This window comes from Macaca nemestrina, chromosome 11 (assembly GCF_043159975.1).
Source record: "Macaca nemestrina isolate mMacNem1 chromosome 11, mMacNem.hap1, whole genome shotgun sequence".
Classification (NCBI taxonomy): Eukaryota; Metazoa; Chordata; class Mammalia; order Primates; family Cercopithecidae; genus Macaca; species Macaca nemestrina.
The window spans coordinates 88,210,815-88,238,732 of NC_092135.1; the positions used below are offsets into that span (position 1 = coordinate 88,210,815).

The following is a 27,918-nucleotide window of genomic DNA, read 5'->3' on the forward strand; positions in this document are numbered from 1 at the left end:
ATTAGGAGATATACCTAATGTAAATGACGAGTTAATGGGTGCAGCACAACAAGGCACATATATACATAAGTAACAAAGCTACACGTTGTGCATATGTACCCTAGAACTTAAAGTATAATTTTTAAAAAAGAACACAGACTGTTCTAGAATATTTGATTATTGGGATCTTTAGCTATGCCAGAAATGTATATTGATATAATTTTGTACCCATACAACCTAGTGAACACATTTCTACTTCTTGTGGAACACTGGTCAGTGGCCCAACCCATTTATCTGACCCTTTAAAGATTTAAAGATTAGGGGGAAGGAAAATCAGTTGTCTCCTATTGTCAAAGAGACAACTTCTTTTTTCCTTTAACAAACAATTCATATTCTCATTTCAATTCAAAAATATTGTTGAGCACCTACAATGCACTACAGAAGAGACAATAACAAACAGGACATGGTTCTTGCACTTAAAGAGCATTATCAGAACTATAATCACTGCCCTTTGGGTAACACCCCAAAGAACCCTTCTTTTGACAAGTTTTATCAAGACATGGGACATTTCAAAAAAAAAAAAAAAAAAGGAAAACTCAGGATATTGCCCTTAGCGCTCCCTTCAAAAGACTCCCAGAACATCCAAAAATATACAGTGTGACATGCATACTGTATGGGGTATGCAAAGGTAGAGGCTATATCCTGAGATTTCCTATGTATCTCCTATTGGTTCTATTTCTCTAGAGAACCCTAAAACAGAACTCTAATTGTCTGGAATTCATGTATATTTAGATCATTTTACTTTTTTTTAAAAATCAATTTATTTTTTATTATACTTTATGTTCTAGGGTACATGTGCACAACGTGCAGGTTTGTTACATATGTATACATGTGCCATGTTGGTGTGCTACACCCATTAATTTGTCATTAGGTATATCTCCTAATGCTATCCCTCCCCCCTCCCACCACCAGGCCCCGGTGTGTGATGTTCCCCTTCCCATGTCCTAGTGATCTCACTGTTCAATTCCCACCTATGAGTGAGAACATGCAGTGTTTGGTTTTCTGTTCTTATGATAGTTTGCTGACAATGATGATTTCCAGTTGCATCCATGTCCCTACAAAGGACACAAACTCATCCTTTATTATGGCTGCCTATTATTCCATGGTGTATATGTGCCACATTTTCTTAATCCAGTCTGCCACTGATGGACATTTGGGTTGGTTCCAAGTCTTTGCTATTGTGAATAGTGCCACAATAAACATATGTGTGCATGTGTCTTTATAGCAGCATGATTTATAATCCTTTGGGTATATACTCAGTAATGGGATGGCTGGGTCAAATGGTATTTCTAGTTCTAGATCCTTGAGGAATGGTCACACTGTCTTCCACAATGGTTGAACTACTTTACAGTCCCACCAACAGTGTAAAGTGTTCCTATTTCTCCACATCCTCTCCAGCACCTGTTGTTTCCTGACTTTTTAATGATTGCCATTCTAACTGGTGTGAGATGGTATCTCATTGTGGTTTTGATTTGCATTTCTCTCATGGCTAGTGATGATGAGCATTTTTTCATGTGTCTGTTGCTTGCATAAATGTCTTCTTTTGAGAAGTGTCTGTTCATATCCTTTACCCACTTTTTGATGGGGTTGTTTTTTTCTTGTAAATTAGTTTGAGTTCTTTGTAGGTTCTGGAGATTAGCCCTTTGTCAGATGAGTAGATTGTAAAAATTTTCTCCCATTCTGTAGGTTGCCTGTTCACTCTGATGGTAGTTTCTTTTGCTGTGCAGAAGCTCTTTAGTTTAATTAGATCCCATTTGTCAATTTTGGCTTTTGTTGCCATTGCTTTTGGTGTTTTACATATGAAGTCCTTGCTCATGCCTACGTCCTGAATGGTATTGCCTAGGTTTTCTTCTAGGGTTTTTATGGTTTTAGGTCTAACATTTAAGTCTCTAATCCATCTTGAATTAATTTTTGTATAAGGAGTAAGGAAGGGATCCAGTTTCAGCTTTCTACTTAAGATCAATTTACTTTAAAAAATATGCATTAAAAACAGAACTGATATTCACTTCCGTTAAGTACAGAGTAGAGACAATGAACAGCAAATGAGGGCTTAAGAGTCTAATTAAAGAAAAAAAAAATGGGCTTACCTCCTATCCAACTCAAAGGAATGCTTAAAGGTGTAGGAAGAATATATACATGGATGTAATTTTGCTCTCCTCTGAATAAAGGCCATAGAATATTTCAAATCCGCTAACATGCTGTGAGATAAACTTTCTAATCCTTCAATTCAGAAACCAAATTCACTATTTCTAAAAACTTTCTTTGAACTGCTAAAAATATCATCAAGAAAAAAGTGTAAGTAAGCCACAGACGGCAACCAATTAAGAAATAATGAATGTTCTTTCCCCATTACAGAGGTCAGAGGGGAGGATAAAGCACTTGTTCATATTATACCACAGAAATAATATGAATTGCAAATTTTTTAAACACTTGCAAGGCACAAGAGAAATAAATCAATGCAAAACAGTTCAAAACATACATTACCTGAAAGCATTTTCAGCAGAAACAATGTTTTCTACAAGGGCAAACAGTGCATAGAAAATAAAACTAAACTAAGAGACACTACTGTTAGAAGCATCTTATATGGCTGGATTTTTTTTTTTTTTAAGGAACATCAAAAAGTCTATCCAATCATTTTTTTAACAAGTCTGTAAAACCATAACAGTTAAATTGAGAGGTAGCAAAAGCCCAAAGTAATGAATTTCTATTCTGCATTGTGGTTGGTTACTGAAGAGCGCTTGTAATGAAATCTCTCATATATGCCTGCTCACAATCTTCTGAATACCGTCTCATGTTAATACTTGCCTCTGTTGTAAGCTCCCCATTCTAATCAGTAAAATTAAAGGGTTTCTGTTTGGGTCCCCTAATGCTTTTGTAAGCTGTCTGTGCTGTCTGTGTCCCTTAATAATACTTTTTCTGCTTAAGAGTACCTGGTGTGAACTCTCTTTTCTACAACTAATAATTCTGACCAATAAAGAGCCTGAAAATATAAAGATGGAAAGATAAAGTAAATGAGGATGGTGGGTAGACGAGAGAGAGAAAAAAACAGTAATAGTAAAAAAGGAATCATTACAGGTACCACAGACATCAAAAGATATTATGAACAACATCTCCAATAAATTTGACAACTTAAAAAAAAGTCACATATTCTTTATTAAAGAAATATAATCTTGGTTCATGCCTGTAATCCCAGCACTTTGGGAGGCCAAGGCAGGCAGATCACAAGATCAGGAGTTCAAGACCAGCCTGGCCAATATGGTGAAACCCCGTCTCTACTAAAACTACAAAAATCAGCGGGGTGTGGTGGTGCGTGCCTGTAGTCCCAGATACTCAGGAGGCTGAGGCAGAAGAATCACTTGAACCCAGGAGGTGGAGGTTGCAGTGAGCCAAGATTGCGCCACTGCACTCCAGCCTGGGCGAGAGAGCAAGACTCCATCTCAAAAAAAAAAAAATATATATATATATATATAATCTATAATTACAAACCTTCTCACAAAGGAAACTTCAGTCCCCGATGGCTTTACTAATAAAATTTGTATTTTAAATTTATATAAACTCTTCCAGAGAACAGGGGAAAAAGAAAATATTTCCTACTTTATTGTATGAGTCTAGCATAACCTTATTACCCAAAACTTGACATGACAATTACAAGAAAAATTATAGACCAATCTCTCATAAACATAATGCAAAAATCCTAAACATACTAGCAAATCAAATCCAACAATATGTAAAACACATATCAAGAAAAAATAAGGCTTCTTTCAAAAATATAAAAATTTGTTCTTTGAAAAGCCATTATCCCAGAAACAGACTCCCATCTATCTACAATGTCATTTGATTTTTGACAAAAGGCACCAATGCAATGCAATGGGGAAGAAAGAGAAAGAAGTCTTTTCAACAAACTGTGCTGGAACAATTATATAACAATGTGAGAAAAAATTAACCTGGACTTCTATATTTTACACTATGCACAAAAAATTAATGTGAGGTAGATCTAGACCTAAACGAAAAAGCAGTAACTAGAAATCTTCCAGAAGCACAGGAAGATATTCTGTAAGTAGTTAAAGTTTTCTTAGGATACAGAAATCAATACTCATAAAAGAGAAAAACAAAGATAAATTAGACTTCCTCAAAGTTAAAAACATTTGATCATCAAAAATTATTGTAATTTCCATTAATAAAGGGGAAAAAAATCATACGATCATCTCAATAGACGCAGAAAAATAAGCAAGATAAAATCCAACATTCGTTCAAAACAATAATTATCGAAAAAGCTCTTCACCAACTAGGCATAGAATCAATTTATTCACACTGATGAAGAATATCCACAGAAAACCTACAAAAATCAACATTTTTAATGTTCTTAAAAGCTTTCCCCTTAAAGACTGGGAATAAGACAAAGATGGCTATCACTATCATCACCTTTGTTGAACATTTTGTTGGCAGTGCTAGCCAGTATAGGAAGCTGGTGAGAAAGGGGAAATAACGGGGGTATGAAAGGGAGGTAGGAAGGGAGAGAGGGAAGGGAGAAGAAAAGGAAAAGAAGGAATAAAGGAAGAAGGAAGTATGACATTATGTATACAAATGATGAAAATTCAAAGTAATGTGCAAACCATAAATAACTCACTTAAAAAATAAGTCAGTTCAGCAAAATCATTAGATACAAGGTCAATACATAAAATTTAATTTCAGGCCAGCATGGTGGCTTACACATGTAATCCTAACACTTTGGGAGGCCAAGGTGGGTGGATCACCTGAGGTCAAGAGTTGAAGACCAGCCTGACCAACATGGTGAAACCCCGTCTCTACTAAAAAATACAAAAATTAGCCGGACATGGTGGCACATGCCTGTAATCCCAGATACTTGGGAGGCTGAGGCAGGAGAATAGCTTAAACCTGGGAGGCAGAGGTTGGAGTGAGCTGAGATCATGCCATTGCACTCCAGCCTGGGCAACAAGAGTGAAACTCCATCTCAACAACAACAACAACAACAAAAATGCTGGTGAGAATGTGGAGCAACTAGTACTTAAATGTAAACTGATACAACTATATTAGAAAATTATTTAACAATAACTACTGAAGAGGAATATACACCTACCTGATGATTTTATAGCACTACTTCTGGGTATATAACCCATAGAAGTTTGTGTCTATGTTACCACAAGGCCAAAACTGTTTATAGCAGAATTCTTACAGTAATATCCTGCAAATAACTTCAAATGTCCAACAGTAGAAATGAGTAAGTGAAATGCAACACATCAAACAATGGAGTATCTTAGAATGAACAAACTACTGCTACGTAGGTACAATGTGGATGAATCTCACAAATATGCTGAGCAAAAGAAACTAGACACAAAATGATACAATTTCATTTATATAAAACTCAAACAATCATGCCTGTAATCCCAGCACTTTGGGAGGCCAAGGCGGGTGGATTAACTGAGGTCAGGAGTTCGAGACCAGCCTGACTAATATGTTGAAACCCCAGCTCTACTAAAAAATACAAAAATTAGCCAGGCATGGTGGTGGGCACCTGTAATCCCAGCTACTCGGGAGGCTGAGGCAGGAGAATCGCTTGAACCCAGGAGGTGGAGGTTGCAGTGAGCCAAGATTGTGCCATTGCACTCCAGCCTGGGTGACACAGCAAATCTATGTCTTTTAAAAAAACAAACAAACAAACAAAAACCCTCAAAAAAAATGTATGATGTGAGAAGCCAGTACAATGGTTATTTATCTATCCTGGAGAAGACGTGGCGAGTGGGAGGGCACACACGTGGCGAGTGGGAGGGCACACAAGTAAGACATCTGGGGCACTCTGTAAATGTTTCTTTGTGGTAGACTGCCACAATTACTACTTGAGACCCTCACTATGACAATTACTACTGTTACTACTTGAGACTGTCATTACCAGACTGAATGAAGGGGGAGGAACATAGAAGTAAAAACTTAAGACAAAAGTAACTATTTTAAAGGAAGGGGCTGGGGAAGAAGAAGAGGGCTCCCTGCTTCTAGTGAGCAAAGGCAGTGCTTGAGCTTCTACAGCCCTTTGTATTTATTGGGTAACAAGAGCAAGGCGGAAGAGGTAATGATTGGTCAGCTGCTTAATTGATCACAGGTTCATATTATTAATAACAGGCTTCAGATGTACCTAATCAAAAGAAACACTGCACTTGGGCATGACTGCCCTCAGCATTCCTTATGGGTGGCATACAGTTTGTCACTTTGCCAACATTCTGCGTTTATGAGAACAGTTTGCTGTTACTCATATGGCCTCTAGTGGTATACTGAGTGGATCACGACCCTCAATCTTTCGGCCTCCAACATTTCTTATGTTCATGTGAAAAAATATTGAGGTATATATACATGACTTCTGTATTTTTCTGTATGTTACACTTTAAAAATGTGAGTTCTTAAAATACGCATACGCGGAAAAACTCACAGAATTCAAGCAATTAAGTATAATATAAGGACCATTACGATCTGCCCCCAGTCATCTTTTTGGCCATATTTCCTGGTATGTTACTCCTTGTTCCTTGCTCTGCACTTTCCAAACATTTGTGTGAGTATGTGGTATTCTCTCTGGAACACCCTTTGGCACCTGGCAACTCACTTTCATCTTTTAGACTTTGCTCAGATTTCACTTCCTCATGAGGCCTCTCAGAATCCCTCCATCGTTCTATGGACATCCATAATTTGTGCCTCTATTTTAGCAGCACTTGCCACACTGTATTGTAATTGTTCATTTATGTATGTGTTTCATTAGATTGCCAACTCCCTGAGAACAGATACTGGATTGTCATTTTCATACTTCAGAGGCTGCTATGGCATCTTACCCATTCATTCATTCATCATACATACCATGTAAATACTCTGTCATAGGTGCCAGGAGATAAGGGTTAAACAAGCTTCCAGGAGTTAATGGTGTGTGCTAGATATCACTCAATAAAGCAAAAAGGTAAAAGGTTGAGAGAAAAAGACACATAATAGAATGGAGACAAGCAGACAGAGGTGCAGAGACCTTCATGGAGTTAACACTGTCATTTTAAGGTGTTTTACAATATTGCCACTAAAGATCTGGAGCTGTGTTGTGTTGCTGTAAGGTTTATATGGGAAATGTCTCTTGGCATTTGTCCTTAGGGTTAAATGAAACTAAGCTGAAGGTCAAATTTAATTCACAAGTATTTTAATAACAAATCATATCATCTGTTATATTAAAACCAAGCGACAAAAGCTCTATTATACTCTGTTAAATGGTCTTTAATTTTGTAAACTAGTTTAAATCAACCATATTTAAGAGTTACGTTCTGCTTTTAATTGTAAATATTTTTCTAAGTAATCATCTTATACCTTATATACATATATCTATAAATCATTTCCAGAGGTGTTCCAACTGACAATAAACTGATACAAATACAAAATACTTAAACAAGAACAAGTTAATGTCTATTTCACTGACTAGTTCAGTTTCACAGAAATATTTCTATTTTTTAGTATATTTTCACCAATCTGAAACGTCATATTACTATACAAAGATCAAAACAGACCTTCAAAACATGGTACTAATATTCTTTTTTGTATCTTATAATAAAAGGTTTAGAGCCAGTGCAAGAAGGCTGCCTTTTGCAACCTGATCTTAAGACTTTTCTATTAACTTCTTAAAGACATTAACAATTTATATAAAATGAAAAGATACTATCTAAAGATACAAGTACTACTATTTTATGTTTCCTAAATGCCAATGATAGCATTTAAAGGTTACTAAGGCCCATCAGTGAACCAGAAAACTATTTTCTCTTCTTGTCTACATAAACGGATGCACTTTTCCCTTTATCATACTCTTTCCCCAAAGCACAATGTATCCATCAACACTGGCATTAAACTGCTCTCATTAGTAGCAATAAATGGTATACTATAATGGGTACATTCAGCAAATATAATGCATACATCTATAGGTCAAACTGTTAGTATGTCCTTTTACTTTTTAAATAGTTCTACTGATGTTAGTTATATATAATAAAATTCACTTAAGTGCAAAGTTCTATGAGTTTTGGTAAGTGTATACAGTTGTATAATTATCCCCACAATCAAGATATAGAACATTTCTAACACCCCAAGGAGTTCTCCTTGCCCCCTGGCAATTGATCTGTTTTCTATTCAAATACTTTTATCTTTTCTAGAATTTCATAAAAACAAAGCCATACAAGGAGTGGTCCTTTGCATACACCATCTTTCGTTGACATACTGCTTCCAAGATTTATCATGTTGTATCAGTAGCTCATTCCTTCTTAGAAAGTAGTATTCCATTGTATAAATAAATCACAGTAAGTTCATTCATTCAGTAATTAATATGTATTCAGCTGTTTCTAGATTTTGGCTATTATGAACAAAGTTCCAATGAACTTGTAAATACAAGCATTTGTGTGCATTCGTGTTTACACTTTCTTGGATAAATCTCACAGAGTGGGGCTGTTGGGTCTTGGTAAGTTTAACTTTGTAAGACACTGCCAAACTGCATTCTTGCTGCAATGTGTAGCTCTAGGTGCCCCACGTTCATATATATATATACACACACACACATATATATACACACACACTTTAAGTTCATATATATATACATGTACACACACACACATACTTTAAGTTCTGGGATACATATGCAGAATGTGTAGGTTTGTTACATAGGTATACACGTGCCATGGTGGTTTGCTGCACCCATTAACCTGTCATCTAGGTTTTAACCCCGCAAGTATTAGGTATTTGTCCTAATGCTCTCCCTCCCTTTGCCCCTTACCCTGACAGGCCCCAGTGTGCGATGTTCCCCTCCCTGTGTCAGTATGTTCTCACTGTTCAACTCCCACTTATGAGTGAGAACATGTGGTGTTTGGTTTTCTGTTCTTGTATTAGTTTACCGAGAATGATGGTTTCCAGCTTCATCCATGTCCCTGCAAAGGACATGAACTCATTCTTTTTCCACAGCTGCATAGTATTTCATGGCGTATATATGCCACATTTTCTTTATCCAGTCTCTCACTGATGGGCATTTGGGTTGGATCCAGGTCTTTACTATTATAAATAGTGCTGCAATAAACACACGTGTGCATGTGTCTTTAGAGTAGAATGATTTATAATCCTTTGGGTATATACCCAGGAAAGGGATTGCTGGGTCAAATGGTATTTCTGGTTCTAGATTCTTGAGGACTTGCCACATTGTCTTCCACAGTGGTTGAACTAATTTACACTCCTACCAACAGTGTAAAAGCATTCCTATTTCTCCACATCCTCACCAGTATCTGTTGTTTCCAGACTTTTTAATGATCTCCATTCTAACTGGTGTGAGATGGGTTATCTCACTGTGGTTTTGATTTGCATTTCTCTAATGATCAGTGATGATTAACTTTTATTCGTATGTTTGTTGGCCGCATAAATGTCTTTGTTTGTTTTGAGACAGTGTCTTGCTCTTATCACCCAGGCTGGAGGGCAGTAGGGCAATCTTGGCTCACTACAACCTCTGCCTTCCGGGTTCAAGCAATTTTTCTGCCTCAGCCTCCACAGTAGCTGGGATTATAGGTGTGCACTACCATGCCTGGCTAATTTTTGTATTTTTAGTAGAGATGCGGTTTCATCATATCAGTCAGCCTAGTCTTGAACTCCTGACCTCATGATCTGCCCGCCATGGCCCCCCAAAGTGCTGGGATTACAGGCGTGAGTCACCACACCCGGCCATAAATGTCTTCTTTTGAGAAGTGTCTGTTCACGTCCTTCACCCACTTTTTGATGGGGTTTTTTCTTGTAAATTTAAGAATCTTGTAGATTCTGGATATTAGATTTTTGTCAGATGGATAGATTGCAAAAATTTTCTCCCATTCTGTGAGTTGCCTGTTCACTCTGATGAGTGTTTCTTTTGCTGCACAGAGCTCTTTAATTAGATCCTATTTCTCAATTTTGGTTTTTGTTGCAATTGTTTTTGGTGGTTTAGTCATGAAGTCTTTGCCCATGACTATGTTCTGAATGGTATTGCCTAGGTTCTCTTCTGGAGTTTTTATGGTTTTAGGTCTTATGTTTAGGTCTTTAATCCATCTTGAATTAATTTTTGTATAAAGTGTAAGGAAGGGGTCCAATTTCAGTTTTCTGCATATGGCTAGCCAATTTTCCCAACATTTATTAAATATGGAATCCTTTCCCCACTGCTTGTTTTTGTCAGGTTTGTTGAAGATCAGATGGTTGTAGGTGTGTGGTGTTATTTCTGAGGTCTCTGTTCTGTTCCATTGGTCTATATATATGTGTTGGTACCACTATACCATGCTGTTTTGGTTACTCTAGCCTTGTAGTACAGTTTGAAGTCAGGTAGCATGATGCCTCCAACTTTGTCCTTTTGGCTTAGGATTCTCTTCAGTATACGGGCTCTATTTTGATTCCATATGAAATTTAAAGTAATTCTTTCTAGATCTGTGAAGAAAGTCAATGGTAGCTTAATGGGAATAGCACTGAATCTAAACATTACTTTGGGCAGTATGGACATTTTCATGATATTGATTCTTCCTATCCATAAGCACAGAATGTTTATCCATTTGTGTCCTCTCTTACTTCCTTGAGCAGTGGTTTGCAGTTCTCCTTTTTTGTTTTTGTTTTTGTTTTGTTTTTGAGACAGAGTCTCCCTCCTCTGCCCAAGCTAGAATGCAATGGTACAGTCTCAGGTCACTGCAACCTCTGCCTCCCGGGCTCAAGTGACTCTCCTCCCTCAGCCTCCTGAGTAGCTGGGATTATAGGCATGCGCCACCACACCCAGCTAATTTTTGTATTTTTAATAGAGACAGGGTTTCACCATGTTGGCCAGCCTGGTCTTGAACTCCTGACCTCAGGTGATCTGCCCATCTCACCCCCCAAAGGGCTGGGATTACAAGCGTGAGCCCCCGTGCCCAACCTTCACGTCACCTGTAAGTTGTATTCCTATTTTCTTTGTAGCAATTGTGAATGGAAGTTCACTCATAATTTGGCTATTATTGGTATATAGGAATGCCTGTGATTTTTGCACACTGATTTTGTATCCTGACTCTGTTGAACTTGCTTATCAGCTTAAGACGTTTTGGGGCTGAGACAATGAGGTTTTCTAAATATACAATCATGTCATCTGCAGACAGGGACAATTTGACTTCCTCTCTTCCTATTTGAATACCCTTTCTTTCTTTCTCTTGCCTGATTGCCCTGGCCAGAACTTCCAATACTATGCTGAGTAGGAGTGGTGAGAGAGGGCATTCTGGTCTTGTGCCAGTTTCCAAAGGGAATGCTGCCAGCTTTTGCCCATTCAGTATGATACTGGCTGTGGGTTTGTCATAAACAGCTCTTATTTTTTGAGATATGTTCCATAATATCTAGTTTATTCAGTGTTTTTAGCACAAAGGGGTCAATTTTATTGAATGCATTTTCTGCATCTATTGTAATCATGCGGTTTTTGTCACTGGTTTTGTTTATGTGATGGATTACATTTATTGATTTGCTTATGTTGAACCAGCTTTGCATCCCAGGATGAAGCTGACTTGATTGGTGGTGGATAAGCTTTCTGATGTGACCCTGGATTATGTTTGACAGTATTTTATTGAATATTTTCACATTGATGTTTATCAGGGATATTGGCCTGTGTGTGTGTGTGTGTGTGTGTGTGTATATATATATATATTTTTTTTTTTTCCAAGACAGAGTTTTGCCTTGTCGCCTAGGCTGGAGTGCAATGGGGCAATCTCGGCTCGCCACAACGTCTGCCTCCCAGGTTCAAGCAATTATCCTGCCTCAGCCTCCTGAGTAGCTGGGATTACAGGCATGTGCTACCACGCCCAGCTAATTTTGTATTTTTAGTAGAAATGGGGCTTCTCCATGTTAGTCAGGCTGGTCTTGAACTCTGGACCTCGGGTGATCTGCCCACTTCAGCCTCCTGAAGTGCTGGGATTACAGGTGTGAGCCACTGCACCCAGCCTTGAAATATTTTTTTTACCCTTGTGTCTCTGCCAGGTTTTGGTATCAGGATGATGCTGGCCTCATAAAATGAGTTAGGGAGGAGTCCCCCTTTTTGTATTGTTTGGAATATTTTCAGAAGGAATGGCACCAGCTCCTCTTTGTACCTCTGGCAGAATTCGGCTGTGAATCTGTCTAGTCCTGGGCTTTTTTTGATTGGTAGGCCATTAATTATTGCCTCAATTTCAGAACTTGTTATTGGTCTATTTAGGGATTCGACTTCTTCCTGGTTTAGTCCTGGGAAGGTGTATGTGTCCAGGAATTTATCCATTTCTTCTAGATTTTCTAGTTTATTTGTGGAGAGGTGTTTACAGCATTCTCTGATGGTAGTTTGCATTTCTGTGGGATCAGTGGTGATATCCCCTTTATCATTTTCTTTTATCGTGTCTTTTTGAGTCTTCTCTCTTTTCTTATTAGCCTGGCTAGTGGTCTATTTTGTTAATCTTTTCAAAATCCACCTCCTGGATTCACTGATTATTTGAAGGGTTTTTTTGTGTCTTTATCTCCTTCAGTTCTGCTTATTTCATGTCTTCTGCTATTTTTTTAATTTGTTTGCTCTTGTTTCTCTAGTTCTTTTAACTGTGATGTAAGGGTGTCGATTTTAGACCTTTTCCACTTTCTGATGTGGGTATATAGTGCTATAAACTTCCCTCTAAACACTGCTTTAGCTGTGTTGTGATTTTGGTACATTGCATCTTTGTTCTCATTGGTTTCAAAGAACTTAATTTATTTCTGCCTTAATTTCGTTATTTACCCAGTAGTCATTCAGGAGCAGGTTGTTCACTTTCCATGTATTTTGTGGTTTTGAGTGAGTTTCTTAATCCTGAGTTCTAATTTGATTGCACTGTGGTCTGAAAGACTGTTTGTTATGATTTCCGTTCTTTTGCATTTGCTGAGGAGTGTTTTACTCCCAATTATATAGCTGATTTTAGAATAAGTGCTATGTGGTACTGAAAATAATGTATATTACGTTGACTTGGGGTAGAGAGTTCTATAGATGTCTATTAGGTCCACTTGGTCCAGAACTGAGTTCAAGTCCTGAATATCATTGTTAATTTTCTGTCTCATTGATCTAATATTGAAAGTAGGGTGGTTAAAGTCTCCCAGTATTATTGTCTGGGAGTCTAAGTCTCTTTGTAGGTCTCTAAAAACTTGCTTTATGAATCTGGGTGCTCCTGTATTGGTGCATCTATATTTAGGATAGTTAGCTCTTCTTGTTATATTGATCCCTTTACCATTATGTAATGCCTTTGTCTTTTTTTATTGCTTTTGGTTTAAAGTCTGTTTTATCAGAGACCAGGACTGCAACCCCTACTTTTTTGCTTTCCATTTGCTTGGTAAATATTCCTCCATCCCTTTATTTTGAACCTGTATGTGTCTCTGCATGTGAGATGGGTCTCTTGAATACAGCACACTGATGGGTCTTGACTCTTTATCCAATTTGCTAGTCTGTGTCTTTTAATTAGTGCATTTAGCCCATTTACATTTAAGGTTAATATTATTATGTGTGAATCTGATCATGTCATGATGATGCTAGTGGGTTATTTTGCCCATTAGTTGATGCAGTTTCTTCATAGTGTTGGTGGTCTTTATAATTTGGTATGTTTTTGTGGTGGCTGGTACCAGTTTTTCTTTTCCATATTTAGTGCTTCTTTCAGGAGCTATTGCAATGCAGGCCTGGTAGTGACAAAATCCCTCAGCATCTGCTTGTCTGGAAAGGATTTCCTTTCTCCTTCACTTATGAAGCTTAGTTTGGCTGGATATGAAATTCTAGGTTGAAAATTCTTTTCTTCAAGAATGTTGAATATTGGCCCCCACTCTCTTCTGATTGTAAGGTTTCTGCACAGGCATCCGCTGTTAGTCTGATGGGCTTTCCTTTGTAGGTAACCCTACCTTTCTCTCTGGTTGCCCTTAACATTTTTTCCTTCATTTCAACCTTGAAGAATCTGAAGATTATGTGTCTTGGGGTGGCTCTTCTCAAGGAGTATCTTTGTGGTGTTCTCTGTATTTCCTGAATTTGAATGTTGGCTTGTCTTGTTAGATTGGGAAAGTTCTCCTGCACAATATGCTGAAGTGTGTTTTCCGACTTGGCTCCATTCTCCTGTCATTTTCAGGTACACCAATCAATCGTAGGTCTGGTCTTTTCACATAGTCCCACATTTCTTGGAGGCTTTGTTCATTCCTTTTCATTCTTTTTTCTCTAATCTTGTCTTCACATTTAAGTTGATCTTCAATCTCTGATATCCCTTCTTCTGCCTGATTGATTCGATTACTGATACTTGTTCTTCAAGATTTATGTTCTTCTCTAAACTGGTTATTCTAGTTAGCAGTTCCTATAACCTTTTATCAAGGTTCTTAGCTTCCTTGCATTGGTTTAGACCACGCTCCTTCAGCTCAGAGGAGTTTGTTACTACACACCTTCTGAAGCCTACTTCTGTCAATTCATCAAACTCATTTCCATCCAGTTTTGTGCCCTTGCTGGAGAGGAATTGTAATCATTTATTTGGAAGAGAAGAGGCATTATGGTTTTTGGAATTTTCAGCATTGTTGCACTGGCTTTTCCTCATCTTCGTGTGTTTATTTACCTTTGATCTTTGATGCTGATGGCTTCTGAATGGGGTTGTGTGGGTGTACTTTTTGTTGATGTGAGGTGCTTGCTAAAGACATAGGGAATACAGAATGGGTAGTAGAAGAAGGTAGTCATCAATACTAGTTACAACCATGTGATCAGCCACAGAAATGGAGACTGTAATTGTCATGAGTATTTCCTCCACCTTTTGCTAAACACATGTTTGTGCATGTATATACTTATACTAAGAAAATATCTTTATTTCCTTTTCCTTTATCATGTGACATAAGATTTACTGACTTCATATTAGCATTGAAGTACTGCTAACTTTATGTAATAGTATTTGGGTTGGGAATTGGTGCGTTTCTGGTTGTACAAAGGATAGTTGCATTATGTTAGGCATAATTATGACCTTATTATTGTCTTTATTTGAAGCCTCAGGAGATGTGTATGGGTTCAAGTTGACAAGGGGTGGACTTGTGATGGTGAATACTGAGTGTCAATCTGACTGGATTGAAGGATACAAAGTATCGATCCTGGGTGTGTCTGTGAAGGTGTTGCTAAAAGCGATTAACATATGAATCAGTGGGCTGGGCAAGGCAGATCCACCCTTAATCTGATGGGCACAAACTAATCAGCTGCCAGAGAATATAAAGCAGGCAGAATAATGTGAAAAGGAGAGACTGGCCTAGCCTCCCAGCCTATATCTTTCTCCCATGCTGGATGCTTCCTGCCCTTGAATATCAGACCCCAAGTTCTTCAGTTTTGAGACTCAGACTGGTCTTCCTTGCTCCTTAAGCTTGTAGACAGCCTACTGGGGGACTTTGTGATCATGCAGGTTAATACTTAATAAATTCCCCTTTATATACATATCTCCCATTAGTTCTTTCCCTTTAGAGAACCCTAATACACCAACTTAAAGTCAGATTCCTTGAATTACAAAATGACTACGCAAACATTCCTGGAAGTTGTTAACAATAATAATCTACTTTTGTGAGTTAGGGAAATAAATGGCTGGTCTACCTGCTCTAATTTATGCCTATCCTTGAAAGTTAATAAAATTCTAATACTGTATAAGATCCCATGGGACAAATTAACTTTGGATTTCCCCCCCAAGAATACAGTAAAAGGCCCGGTGTGGTGGCTCACGCCTGTAATCCCAGCACTTTGGGAAGCAGAGGTGGGTGAATCACTTGAGCCCAGGAGGTCGAGACCAGCCTGGCCAACATGGTGAAACCTTGTCTCTACAAAAAAATACAAAAAATTAGCCACGCGTGGTGGCACACGCCCATAGTCCCAGCTACTCAGGAGGCTGAGGTGTGAGGATTGCTTGAGCCTGGGAGGCTGAGGCTGCAGTGAGTTGTGATTGCACCACTGTCCTCCAGCCTGGGCAACAGGGCAAGATTCTGTCTCAAAAAAAGGAAAACAAACAAAAAAATACAGTGACAATGGAGGAAATGTTTTCACTTTTACAGGTAAGACTATTAAAATTTTTTCTCAATATGTTTCCTGACAACTGAAATGCTATGATTACATCTATAAACAGAAAAACATTATGGAATCATGATGTAGAGCTTAAAGTAATTTTATATATATATATGAAAAATGCAATCAGATGAAGACAAGCTAAAACACCTTTTAAGTAAAAGGAAACATACCTTTTCTTTCCTTTGTCCAGAAGTCTGAAATACTCCAAGTTTCATAATCATACTAGAGGTCCATGAATGTCAATACCTAGTATGTACACATTTATACAAAAATGGCTCTTCTCCTAACAGTTATGTGCCAAAAAGATCAAAGTGTACCTAACACAGAAACTCTACATAAGACTCAGCTATGGCAAGAGATGGAGTCTCTCACTTGTTTAAAACCATCGCTTTTTAATTAAACCTCCTGTTTAGAAAGACCATATTAAGTAGAATTTATAGATCGATGTCACAATTGCAATGTATCATAAGGTGACTATTCTCCAGTGACCCAGCCCTTCTAATTAAAGTGTCCCTAAAAACCTTCCTCCATAAGACAAGGAGGACTATTTGGAAATGAAGCATGCTTACTAAAGTCCTCTGTTACATTCAAAGGACATAAAACTAGATTGGCTTTGCCCTGAACAACCAGCAGGTAGACATGGCACTTGGATTTAGGTCAAGGTTAGTAGAACTGATTTCTGAAGCTCACCTAAATTTGGGAAAAAAGAAAACACAATGCGTGGGCTATGTCACCACCAATGGAGCACGAATACCCCCTTAGAGAGGCTTCCCTGTCACCGGACTTCACTGTGTTCAGTCAGGACAGAAAGGATTCCAATATTACCTTCAATTGCTCTAGGGCAAAAGATGAACCATCTTGCTTTAAGTTTTCAATAATTTCTTCCACGGTATTGGCTGAAAAACAACTGTAAAAAAAGGAAATGTGACTTCACCAATGTGTAAGTGATTTCCTATTTCTAACATACTGATGAAACTGAACATAGGCTTTCCCACACCTCTGTTTCAATAATGAAGAATTGTCTAACTTCTTTAACAGGACGTAAAAAGAAAGAGAGCACTGCTTCCCTGGTTAAGCATTTGCAGTCTACCTTCACTAACAAAATAAAATCTAAATTTTATTTTCTTTTGCATTTTTGCATCTATTATATTTCCATATAAAGAGATAATTCAACAATCAAACATCGATGCTTCTAAATTGTAGAGATGGTTGTCTTATTTTCTAATACTTTTCCTCCTGTTTCCCAAAGCCAGTCTGTCAATCTCTCAAATCACTGCACAAAACCTTTTTTGCTAATCGGCTTATCAAGACTTTCAGAGAAGATGAATTTAAAAAGGTAAAAGTTAATTCAATTATTATTTTCTAGCTTCTCTTCCCCATTTCAAAAAAAAAGATATTTTGTACAAATATAAATTCAAATCACTGCACAAAATCTTTTTACTGTTCAGCTTGTTAAGATCTTCAGAGAAGATGAATTTACAAAAATAAAAGTTAATTCAATTATTTTCTAGCTGCTCTTCCCCCACTTAAAAAAAAAAAAAAAAAGGTATTTTGTACTAGGATGAATTCTCATGGTAGATGACTTAAATATAATGAATTTATTTCGCCCAGAAAGAGAGGGAAAGAAGCTACTTTCAAAGGTAAGTGAAAAAAAGTCCTATGCTGGCCAGGCATCCCGCCTGCAATCCCAGCACTTTGAGAGGTCGAGGAGGACGAATCACCTTAGATCAGGAGTTGGAGACCAGCCTGGCCAACATGGCGAAACCCTGTCTCTACTGAAAATACAAAAGTTAGCCAGGCATGGTAGCAGGTGCATGTAGTCCCAGCTACTCAGGAAGTTGAGGCATAAGAACTGCTTGAACCCGGAAGGTGGAGGTTGCAGTGAGCTGAGATTGTACCACTGCCCGGGGGACAGAGCCTGGGGGAAGGAGCGAGGGACAGGACAGGACAAGACAAGAAAAAAGAAAAAAGAAAAAAGAAAAGAAAAGAAAAGAAAAAAAAGAAAGAGAGAGAGAGAGAGAGAGAGAGAGAGAGAGAAAGAAAGAAAGAAAGAAAGAAAGAAAGAAAGAAAGAAAGAAAGAAAGAAAGAAAGAAAAGAAAAGAAAAGAAAGAAAGAGAAAGAAAGAAAGAAAGGAAAAAAAGAAAAGAGAAGAAAAGAAAGGAAAGAAAGAAAAGAAAGAAGAAAGGAAAATAAAAAAGAAAAGAAAAAAAGGAAAGGAAGGAAAGAAAACGCTATACTATCTGATCTCAGAATTCAGTGCACTATCAAACACAGTGTAATTAAAATGGTAATTACAATGTTAGTAAATTCATTTTAACATAGTCTTTCCAAAGGAATATATAACTGAGATCTCTTTTTAGGTACCTGTTTATTTTGTCCATGTGTTCCTCAAGCATAAAAGACTTGTCTCGATCAATCTTAGACTGTTTGAAAAGAAAAATTTTTTAGTAACTTTGAACACACTTTTTTAATCCTTAAAAATTCATATTTAATGATACCCTTTGTGAAAGATTGTCACTTGTCACTTTCAAATTACATCTAACTGTCTCATAAATAACTACCACTGTATGATCAAAATTCAGACAGCATGTAGAACTCTAGACTAGCTCTTAAAAGTATCAACAGCAAAAATGTTTTAGTATTATTATTTACATGTATAAATATATGTAACCACTATTACATTTAACACATTATCATTAAAATATATCTGTGAATTTAAGGATTGTAAGGGACCTGAAAGGTCAACCTGCCCAAATTTCCATCCTAGTCAGAAATTCCCACCATATGCCTGGTATGCCTGCAGCTCTGACCTTCAGGGAGAGAAAACAGCACCTCTCAAGGAGGAGCTCACAAATGCTGGAACAACGAGTAATGAGGTTTCTGTTGTTAATTCTGGAACAAAAACCAATGCTACCGTGTTTATAGTTCTAGTTAATCTGTTTCACCTTAACCACTTCTCACATGACACAATTTTGTGTCCCCTCATGATCCAGGTCCTTCTTATGGTCAAGTTCCAGTTTATCAGGGTCATTCTCCCAAGCACAGGACACTTATCTTAGCTGCAAGTGTGGCTGGATGGTAGCAAAGTACAAGAGGGTTCTGCAGGCCCTTGATTGCTTTGGATACACTTTTCTTAATTGGACTAACTCTGAGTTAGTGTTGAGACAGGCCTATGATTGCAACTGATTCACACTGAGCTCCAATTAAATAAGACTTTTTTTTTTTTTTAACCTGTTCCATTGTAGGCTGTTTCTTCTATTCTGTACTTAATGAATTTAGTACTTTGGGTTAAAACACAAGATTTGCACTTATCTTTTTTAAATTTCACATTGTTACTATTGGGCAGATCACTCTAAACTCTAAGGGTTGTTTTTTTCATCCATATTTTTTCCTAATTTATTTTTCTTAGTTCTAAATCAACTTGATCAAAATGTTATCAGTGGTCTCCAAATCACTTGCGAAAAATACTGAATAAGTCTAAGATGACTTCCCTACAAACTAACTCCTATACATTTAGTAGAACTCTTTGATAAGCCCGTCAACCCCCACAAACCATAATTCATCCCATATTTACTCAATTCGACAGCAGGAGACTATCAAATGCTCTGATAAAAACAAGTGAAATCCTCATGCGCTGTGTATTCATATTCTCTCCACCAAGTACTTGGTGGCCCTGCCAATCTGTACTCATGTTCTTCAGTTCTGGGTAATTTTTTTGGTACTATTTCTCTAAATATTTCCTCCCCTCCATTTTCTCTATTATGCATTCCTAATAATTAGATTTTGGACCTCTTGGAATAATACCTCTAGAGTTTTCCATTCTCTCCCTTTCTATTTCATTATCCTTTTCTGTTAGAGTTTTCCTCAACGACGGATTTTCATCTGTTCTGGGTTTTTTATTCCCCACTTTTGTTATCATTTTAAAAATTTTACAGGCATAACCAGTACCAAGGTCAGCCAGTAGCCATCAACATCTAGGCAAGGCCCTCCAGCAGCAAAACAATTATGACTCACTGAAAGCTCAGATGATCATTAGTATTTTCAGTCAAATTATTTTATAATTATAAATTAGTAAGATATGTACCTGTGTTTAGAAATGATGCTCCTGCATACTCAACAGACTATAGTACAGTGTAAAAGTTTTTATGAGTGCTGGAAAACCAAAACATTCATGTGACTAGCTAGCTTTATTGCCATGGTGTGGAACCAAATTCAGATTATCTGAGGCATGCCTATATTATTCTTTGAATTATCTTTATAACATCTGTTGTTGTTTAACAGGTAAAATATTTTCCTCTTATCTCAAGATAACAGTTATAGATTGGTGTTTGTCTTTTTAAGTTTCCTTCTTCTTGCATTAACTGTTTCCTTCCAGTGCCTTTGTTGTTTGTTTTGGCCTAGGAATATTTGTTTTTCTATGCAAAGCACTAAAATTAGGAAGCTTTGTGTCTAATGTCAATTGCAGTTGTGGGATTCTCAATTGTATGATACACTGTAAGATGATCAGGCAAGATGTGTTAAGGGGTCCATTAATTTCAATGTCTATGGGTTTTTCTTTTCTTCCAATGTATCGCTTAGGAGTGGGGTGGGATGCAGCGGTTCTGCAAGCCAACTAGGGAAAAGGGACAGAGGTCTTCCAATTCAGTATGTCTCACCTCTCTTCAGTACAGTACTTCGCCAATCTCTACTGTCAGCTAGACCTGCCTGATTTGGTTTCTCTAAGGAGTAAGTCCTACTCTTCTGCCAGGCTACTGGAAGACAGCTACTCTTAGTTGTACAAGAAGACTTGTGGAGGGGCCCAGCGCAGTGCTCATGCCTGTAATCCCAGCACTTTGGGAAGCCGAGGAGGGTGGATCATTTGAGGTCACAAGTTCAAAACCAGCCTGGCCAACATGGTGACACCCTGTCTCTACTAAAATACAAAAATTAGCTGGGCATGGTGGCGCATGCCTGTAATCCCAGTTACTCAAGAGGCTGAGGCATGAGAATCACTTGAATCTGGAAGGCGGAGGTTGCCATGAATGGAGATTGCGCCACTGCGCTCGAGTCTGGGTGACAGAGCTAGATTGTTTCAAAAAAAAAAAACAAACTTATAGTAAATCCTCCTGCTTTTCTGCCCCATTCTACACACTAGTCTTCAGAGGGACTTGGTCCCTTTCAAAGGGTCTACAGCAAGAATCAGCTGACTTCTTACTGGCTTTCAGAGTTCTTTGGTTTAAGTTAGCAGCACTCATCCTGCTGATTTCAAGCTTCCAAAATACTAACATCTCATATCTGCCACTGTCTCCTCTTCTGTTCTACTTGTCTTTGTGGGTTTGTGCCTTTTTTATTCACTTATTACAATTTTAAATGGTGTTTTAGGAGGCAGGATGTATTCAATCATGTTTAACTAGAAGTTATAGAGTGTTTTTAAAGATTCTTGGCTCTTACAAGAAAATTTAAGTCAGACAACGTAAGGATATAAAAATACATGCCGTAATATACTTTATTAAATATAAATAAATGTCAAGAGTTTACAGCTCCACAAATAGCGTTAACATTGAACACCTTTTACAGAAATGCCAAAACCCTTGCAAAGATTGATCACAAGGCTATGCACTGAAGTTAACCAGCAGTGGGAAGACAGCTATGCAGCTGCACAGGAAAGAAGTCATCTTATTAGCTGGCTATACTAACAACTGTGAAGCACTGATTCTTCTACCACGCCTTAAATAAATCCTTAGTACATTTACTTATATTTACAAACTATAATATTCACCAATTGCTAGTTTTTAAATTACTTCCCCTCTCCATGAATTAAAACCTGAGGTTAGAATATTAACAAGATTACCTCTGTATGGTAATTTTCTAAGACAGACGCAATATTTTCTTTTGAAGGAGATTTCAAGGCTAACAAATCTTCCTCTAACATGGCCAACTAAAGGGGAGGGGGAAAAAAGGAAAGATCTGAGATCCAATAGAAACAGAAAGTTTTATAAAATCTCATCTTCTTTTTTAGAATTCTTGACTTTAAATTATGATGCTCTCTCTTCAGGTGAATCACTGAAAGAAATTTTGACTTAAGTTGAATGAACAGGTATTCCCATACAGCAAATCTAGCCTTCAAAGGAATTAAAAAAGATGGAAGAAATTAAGGAGGAGAAATAGAGACATTTATCTTTATTTCTCTCAGCCTATTGAGTACTTGGAACCAAAGACCTACATCATAAATTTTATTTTATTTTTAATTAATATTAACCAAAATTGCCACAAATGATTAGTGGCTACCACAGTCAACGCACAAGACTATAATGCAGCTTCACTTATTTCTCCATCTAATCCCTCATTTAATCTACCCTACACTGAGCCAAATAGGACTTTTTACTATTCCCCAAACATAGCTAATGCTTTCTTGCCCCTGTGATTTCATTAAAAGTTTCCTTTACCTGACAATACCTTTTCCTGATAATACTCACCTTAAGGCTGGCTGTATTGCAACCTTTATGAAAAGGCTTCTAGTCCTTTCTTACAGGTAAGCTCTTCCTCCTTTCAATTCTTTGAGTATTTTCTTTGTATTGTTTTTACACTTACCACTTTACCTCTGCCAGATGAGAAAGATGGTTATTTATCTTTTGTACCCACTTCTAATTGCATCCCCAAAGTATATTTCTCTTTTTCATATCCTCTACAGGCCCTGAGGATGTCTGTCTACTCATTGCAGATACTAGTATTGAACACACTGACAAAGAAAGGGGTTATGCATCAGCTCTCTCTTATTCTAAACTAAATTCCACTGTAATTAAGGGTGTCCCTTTCAGACAGGATAATCACATGCCCATGTTTGCTTCCTGTTATAGCTCAAGGGAAGCATGAGATTACTCAATGTGACTGAGGATGCCCACAACACAAAGATCTGAATCTTCGGCCAAACATGACAGAAGGCCTTCATAACAGTGTACAGAGACAACCTTCAATTTTGTATGCTTCATACATTTTACAGAATCTGTAACAGTGTGAGAAGCAAGATCAAAGCTCATCAACATAAAAATTTCCACAGCCAATTTATAAAGTTTGTGAAGATAATTCTATTAGTGACCAAACAGTACATTTTTATACTATCCAGCTGTTTTACTTCAATGGCCAAAGAGGACGTGTGAGAATAAACCCTCATCATTTGTAAAACGTCCTTGGGGGGACTCACATGATAGTCCACTGTCAGTATGATCTCTGGCATCCTTACCCAAAACAGAAGAATGTTACAGATATGAGGATAAAAAGTGTCATCCTTTGTAATATAAAAGAGACTCTCAATGAAAAATCTGGTCACCTCTAAAAATATAAAACTGCATTAAAAGTATTAATAATAATTAAATTTGGAGTGTTTACTATACGTCAGTTACTGGGCTAAGCATGTAACATAAATTTTCTAATTTAATTTTATAGCTTTCCTTCCCATATCCTAAAACACCCTTCCTTTCAGATCAACTATTGATCTGATGACCATGTGCTTCCTTGGAAGCTGACTTTACCCCACAGATCCAAGGATAGAGCATGCATTACCTAGGATAGGCCAGAAGGTATATTCTACCTACTCATATGGTTCAGGAATGAGATAAGCCAGTTCAGTCAGAGTGAACTAAGCCAGGTGAAACAAAATACATCCTAAGTCTCTTGCTGGGAATTCTGAGGCAAAACTACCTTGAATTGGGTCTTCTGTCACATGTAACACAAGGAGTTTCAATGACTATGTAATAGTGTCATCTCCATTCTGCAGATGGGAAAATGGGGGTCAAAAGAGGCTAAGTTCCAGTTAAGATTTAAACTCAGACTATTTACATATTCTTTTCCACTATGTTATCCTGTGCTGAGAAAATTGGCCACACTGGTTTTGTTTTTGTTTTGTTTTTTAAAAAAAGCAAAGATAAGTAACATGTGTTCCTTGTAACAGATGTATTTCAGAAAAGCCAAAGTCAATTACTTTCAATGCACTAGGGAAACTCATAACCAAAAGAAGCCTTCAAAATGTCTTCAAATAAAGGCTATCTTTTTATATATAAATTTAGATTTGTACATATTAGACTTTCTTAAGGTAGGCATGACTTTTGATTTAAGAGACTCTACTTGTTCACTTAAAAATACTCACTGAAGGTACCAACCCTGAATCCAGGTATCATTATCTCCAGTTTGCATATGAGGAAACAGAATTAGAGAGCTTATGCACTTTCTCCAAGGTAACACAGCTATAAACTAAGAGGTCCAGGATTCACACCACGATTTCACCAAAAGTCTGTGGATCTCAACCACCCACTGTACCTTCCCACGCACTATTTTGTCTTGTTATTCCAACAATACAAAATGCAAACATCCGAAAAAGTACCTTTTCAGAATCTACAAAGTGTGTAGCAATTCCTGCTCTGTACACATCTCTTCCTTTTAGTCTGAATCCTGTTAATGCAAGGAAGTAACCAAGTTTTCCTTGAAGTCGTGGCAAGAAATAACCTCCACCCACATCAGGGAACAGTCCTGTAATTAAATGTAACAAAAAGAGATAATGGTGATTCAAATGAAAAAGATAAATATAACCTCTTTGCTGTAGATCACACAATCATTTCTCTCTGGAGCTTGAATATACATTACAAATATTATTAAACTAAGTACTATACAGTGCAATCAATATCACAAAAGACTTGCTATAATAAACTGTACTAACTTGGGTATTTTTCAAAACCTTCATGTCTCATTTCTATAGAAGTCAGTGAAGTATTTGATGACACAATGTTTTGTATATTAGAAGTATGTTACCTAAATTTTCTCACCACTGATTTACTTTTGAAGAATCTCCAAAATAGGTAAAAATTTCAAAAAACTATTTCCAAATCAGCGCAGGAAAAAAAAAACATAATCTATGGCCTATTATAGCAAAATTATTACCATTTAAATCATTTCCCAAACTTAGCCAATTATCTAATATTCAAGATGTTTAAATACTGATGCAATAACCACGAGTCCTACTAAATGAACAGGTTTATATCTAATAAAATCATTTGTATTTACCTTTTTCTTAACCACCAGTATTTAAAAATTCTCTACTGGTAACAACTGAAAATAGCATATAAGGCCAGGTACCTGGCTCACGCCTATAATCCCAGCACTTTGGGAGGCCGGGAGGCCAAGAAGGGCTGATCACCTGAGGTCAGGAGTTCGAGACCAGCCTGGCCAACATGGTGAAACCCTGTCTCTACTAAAATTACAAAAATTAGCCAGGCATGGTGGCACATGCCTGTAATCCCACCTACTGGGGAGGCTGAGGCAGGAGAATCGCTTGAACCCAGGAGGCAGAGGTTGCAGTGATCCGAGATCACGCCACTGCACTCCAGCCTGGGCAACAGAGCAAGACTCTATGTCAAATAAAAAAATAATAATAATAAAATAAAGAAAATAGCATATATACAAGTAGTTACCAGCATATTCCTTTGGGTGTTTAAGATCTTAAACAATTGTGACCCTCTAGTTTTATAATTTATGTATCTGTTCTGAAGTTTCCTTTAATTATGTTGGGATAAAAATGCAAACACTAAACTAAAATTCTCTCCAGTTCTACTTTACAAAAAGGTTCTAGACTTAAAAGAAAAAGCATCATGCTCCTGTAAACAGAAATATCTCTTAGTACCTCAAACTAGCTAGGTCTCAAGATAAACTCATAACCTCCCCGTGCCATTCCCACAATCTTCCTCCAGCATCACCTACCTCAATAAAGGATGCAACCATCCAGCCTTGACACCTTCTCACACCATCCCCTTAATCCCCATCAGTGATCACGTCTTATTGATTTCCCCTCCAAACTGTTCTCCACACAATAGCCAAATTTGATCTTTTTAAAACACAAATCCTTACTAGAGTCTTGCATTCCACTGCTTAAAACCCTCCCATGGGGGCCGGGCGCGGTGGCTCAAGTCTGTAATCCCAGCACTTTGGGAGGCCGAGACGGGCGGATCACGAGGTCAGGAGATCGAGACCATCCTGGCTAACACAGTGAAACTCTGTCTCTACTAAAAAAAATACAAAAAAATAGCCGGGCGAGGTGGCGGGCGCCTGTAGTCTCAGCTACTCCGGAGGCTGAGGCAGGAGAATGGCGCAAACCCGGGAGGCGGAGCTTGCAGTGAGCTGAGATCCGGCCACTGCACTCCAGCCTGGGCGACAGAGCCAGACTCCGTCTCAAAAAAAAAGAAAAAAAAAAAAACCCTCCCATGGCTGCCTATTTCTTCTGGATTAAAACAAACACCTTTATCAAAGTCTTCAAGGCCCCTTACCACTTCTTCCACTACATCCCTTACTACTCACTCCCTATACTCCAGCCACTCTGGTCTTCTTTCAGTTCCCTAACATTCTACACTCTTTCCTGCCCCAGAGCCTTAGCAGCATGCTGCCCAAGTGGAAAAATGCTCCATCCTGACAACACGTTCTTCTCTTCCAGGGTACCACATTCTCTCTTTTTTCCCCCTTGCCCCAATTCTGCTTCTTTTCAGTCTCCCTCACTGACGCTACCTCCTCTGCTTGACCTCTTGCTCACTGCGCCTAAGCTCCATATTAGGCTATCTCCTCTTTCCTACATACACATTTCCCTTAACTCCTATGACTTTAGATAGCATCTGTATGCTGATTACTCCCTGCTATGGACTGCACTGTGTCCTTTCGAAAAGTCCTATGTTGAAGCCCTAACCCTGATGTAACTGTATATGGAAGCAGGGCCTTTGAAGAGGTAATTAAGGTTAAGTGAGGTCATAAGGGTGGGGTCCTAATCCAACAGGACTGGTGTCCTTATAAGAGGAGGAAGAAATACCAGGGATGCATGTGAACAGAGAAAAGGCCATATGAGGACAGAGCAAGAAGGCAGCGGTTTATAAGCCATGGAGAGAGGGCTCAAGAGAACCATCTGCTGATACCTTGATCTCAGCCTTTTAGTCTCTAGAACTGTGAGAAAAAAAATTTCAGCAGTTTAAGCCACCAAGTTTGTGGTATTTTGTTATGCAGCCCTAGAAGCATAATATACTACGAAATCAGTCATGCCTTTTCCCTTGAATACCAAACTCTTAAATCTGCCACCTAAACAGAACCACATGGATAATAAGTATCTCACATTTAACGTGGCAAAAGTACAACTATTAATTCACAAACCTCCAACTACCCTGCTCCTTCCCTAATCAGCCTCATCCATCAAGTAGCACAAGCTAAATACCCTGGAGTTACTCCTGATTCATTATACCAGCAAGTCAGTTAAGCCCAAAACATGTTTCAAATCTATTCACTGTATTCAACTCTATACCTCCACACTACTCCAAAGCCAAAATCTCTCCAGACTGTGCTGTCCAACAGAACTTTCTACAATGATGAAATCTATAATTTCTGCTGTCCAATAAGATAGTCACTAGCCATATGTAGCTATTAAACACCTGGAATATGGCTGGTGTGACTGAGGAACTGAATTTTTCTTTAAATTTAATTAATGTATATTAAAATTTTAAAAGCCACTTGTGGCTAGTGGCTATACAGTATTGGACAATATAGCTCTAGACTAATGTAATAACCTATTATCCAATCTCACTGCTTCTACTCTGCAACCCCTACAATCCATTATCCTCAAAGCAGCCAGAATCATGGTACTAAAATACAAACTAGATTATGTCATTGCCTGTTTTATACTCTTCCACAAATTCCCATATTTAGGTTTAAATCTTAACTCCTCATCAGAGGCCCCCATGTACCCTTTTGAGAGCATGTCACATCACTCCTGCCCTCGATTCAGACACAGATTGCCTCCATTTTGTTCCTTTAACAG

The 27,918-nt window shown here is 37.9% G+C and overlaps 1 protein-coding gene across 4 annotated transcripts in view; it reads right to left on the reverse strand.

The window, feature by feature from the left end:
* Positions 1–27,918, reverse strand: part of LOC105468213 (3-hydroxyisobutyryl-CoA hydrolase) — a 117,732-nt gene that overhangs the window by 24,811 nt on the left and 65,003 nt on the right. For all 4 annotated transcript variants that reach the window (XM_011718284.2, XM_011718283.3, XM_011718281.3 and 1 more), the window contains 4 exons: positions 24,460–24,605; positions 21,934–22,020; positions 18,468–18,526; positions 16,928–17,009 (listed from right to left, as the gene is read on the reverse strand). In XM_011718284.2, the coding sequence (XP_011716586.1) occupies positions 16,928–17,009; positions 18,468–18,526; positions 21,934–22,020; positions 24,460–24,605 (374 nt within the window). The remainder of the gene's footprint in view (positions 1–16,927; positions 17,010–18,467; positions 18,527–21,933; positions 22,021–24,459; positions 24,606–27,918) is intronic.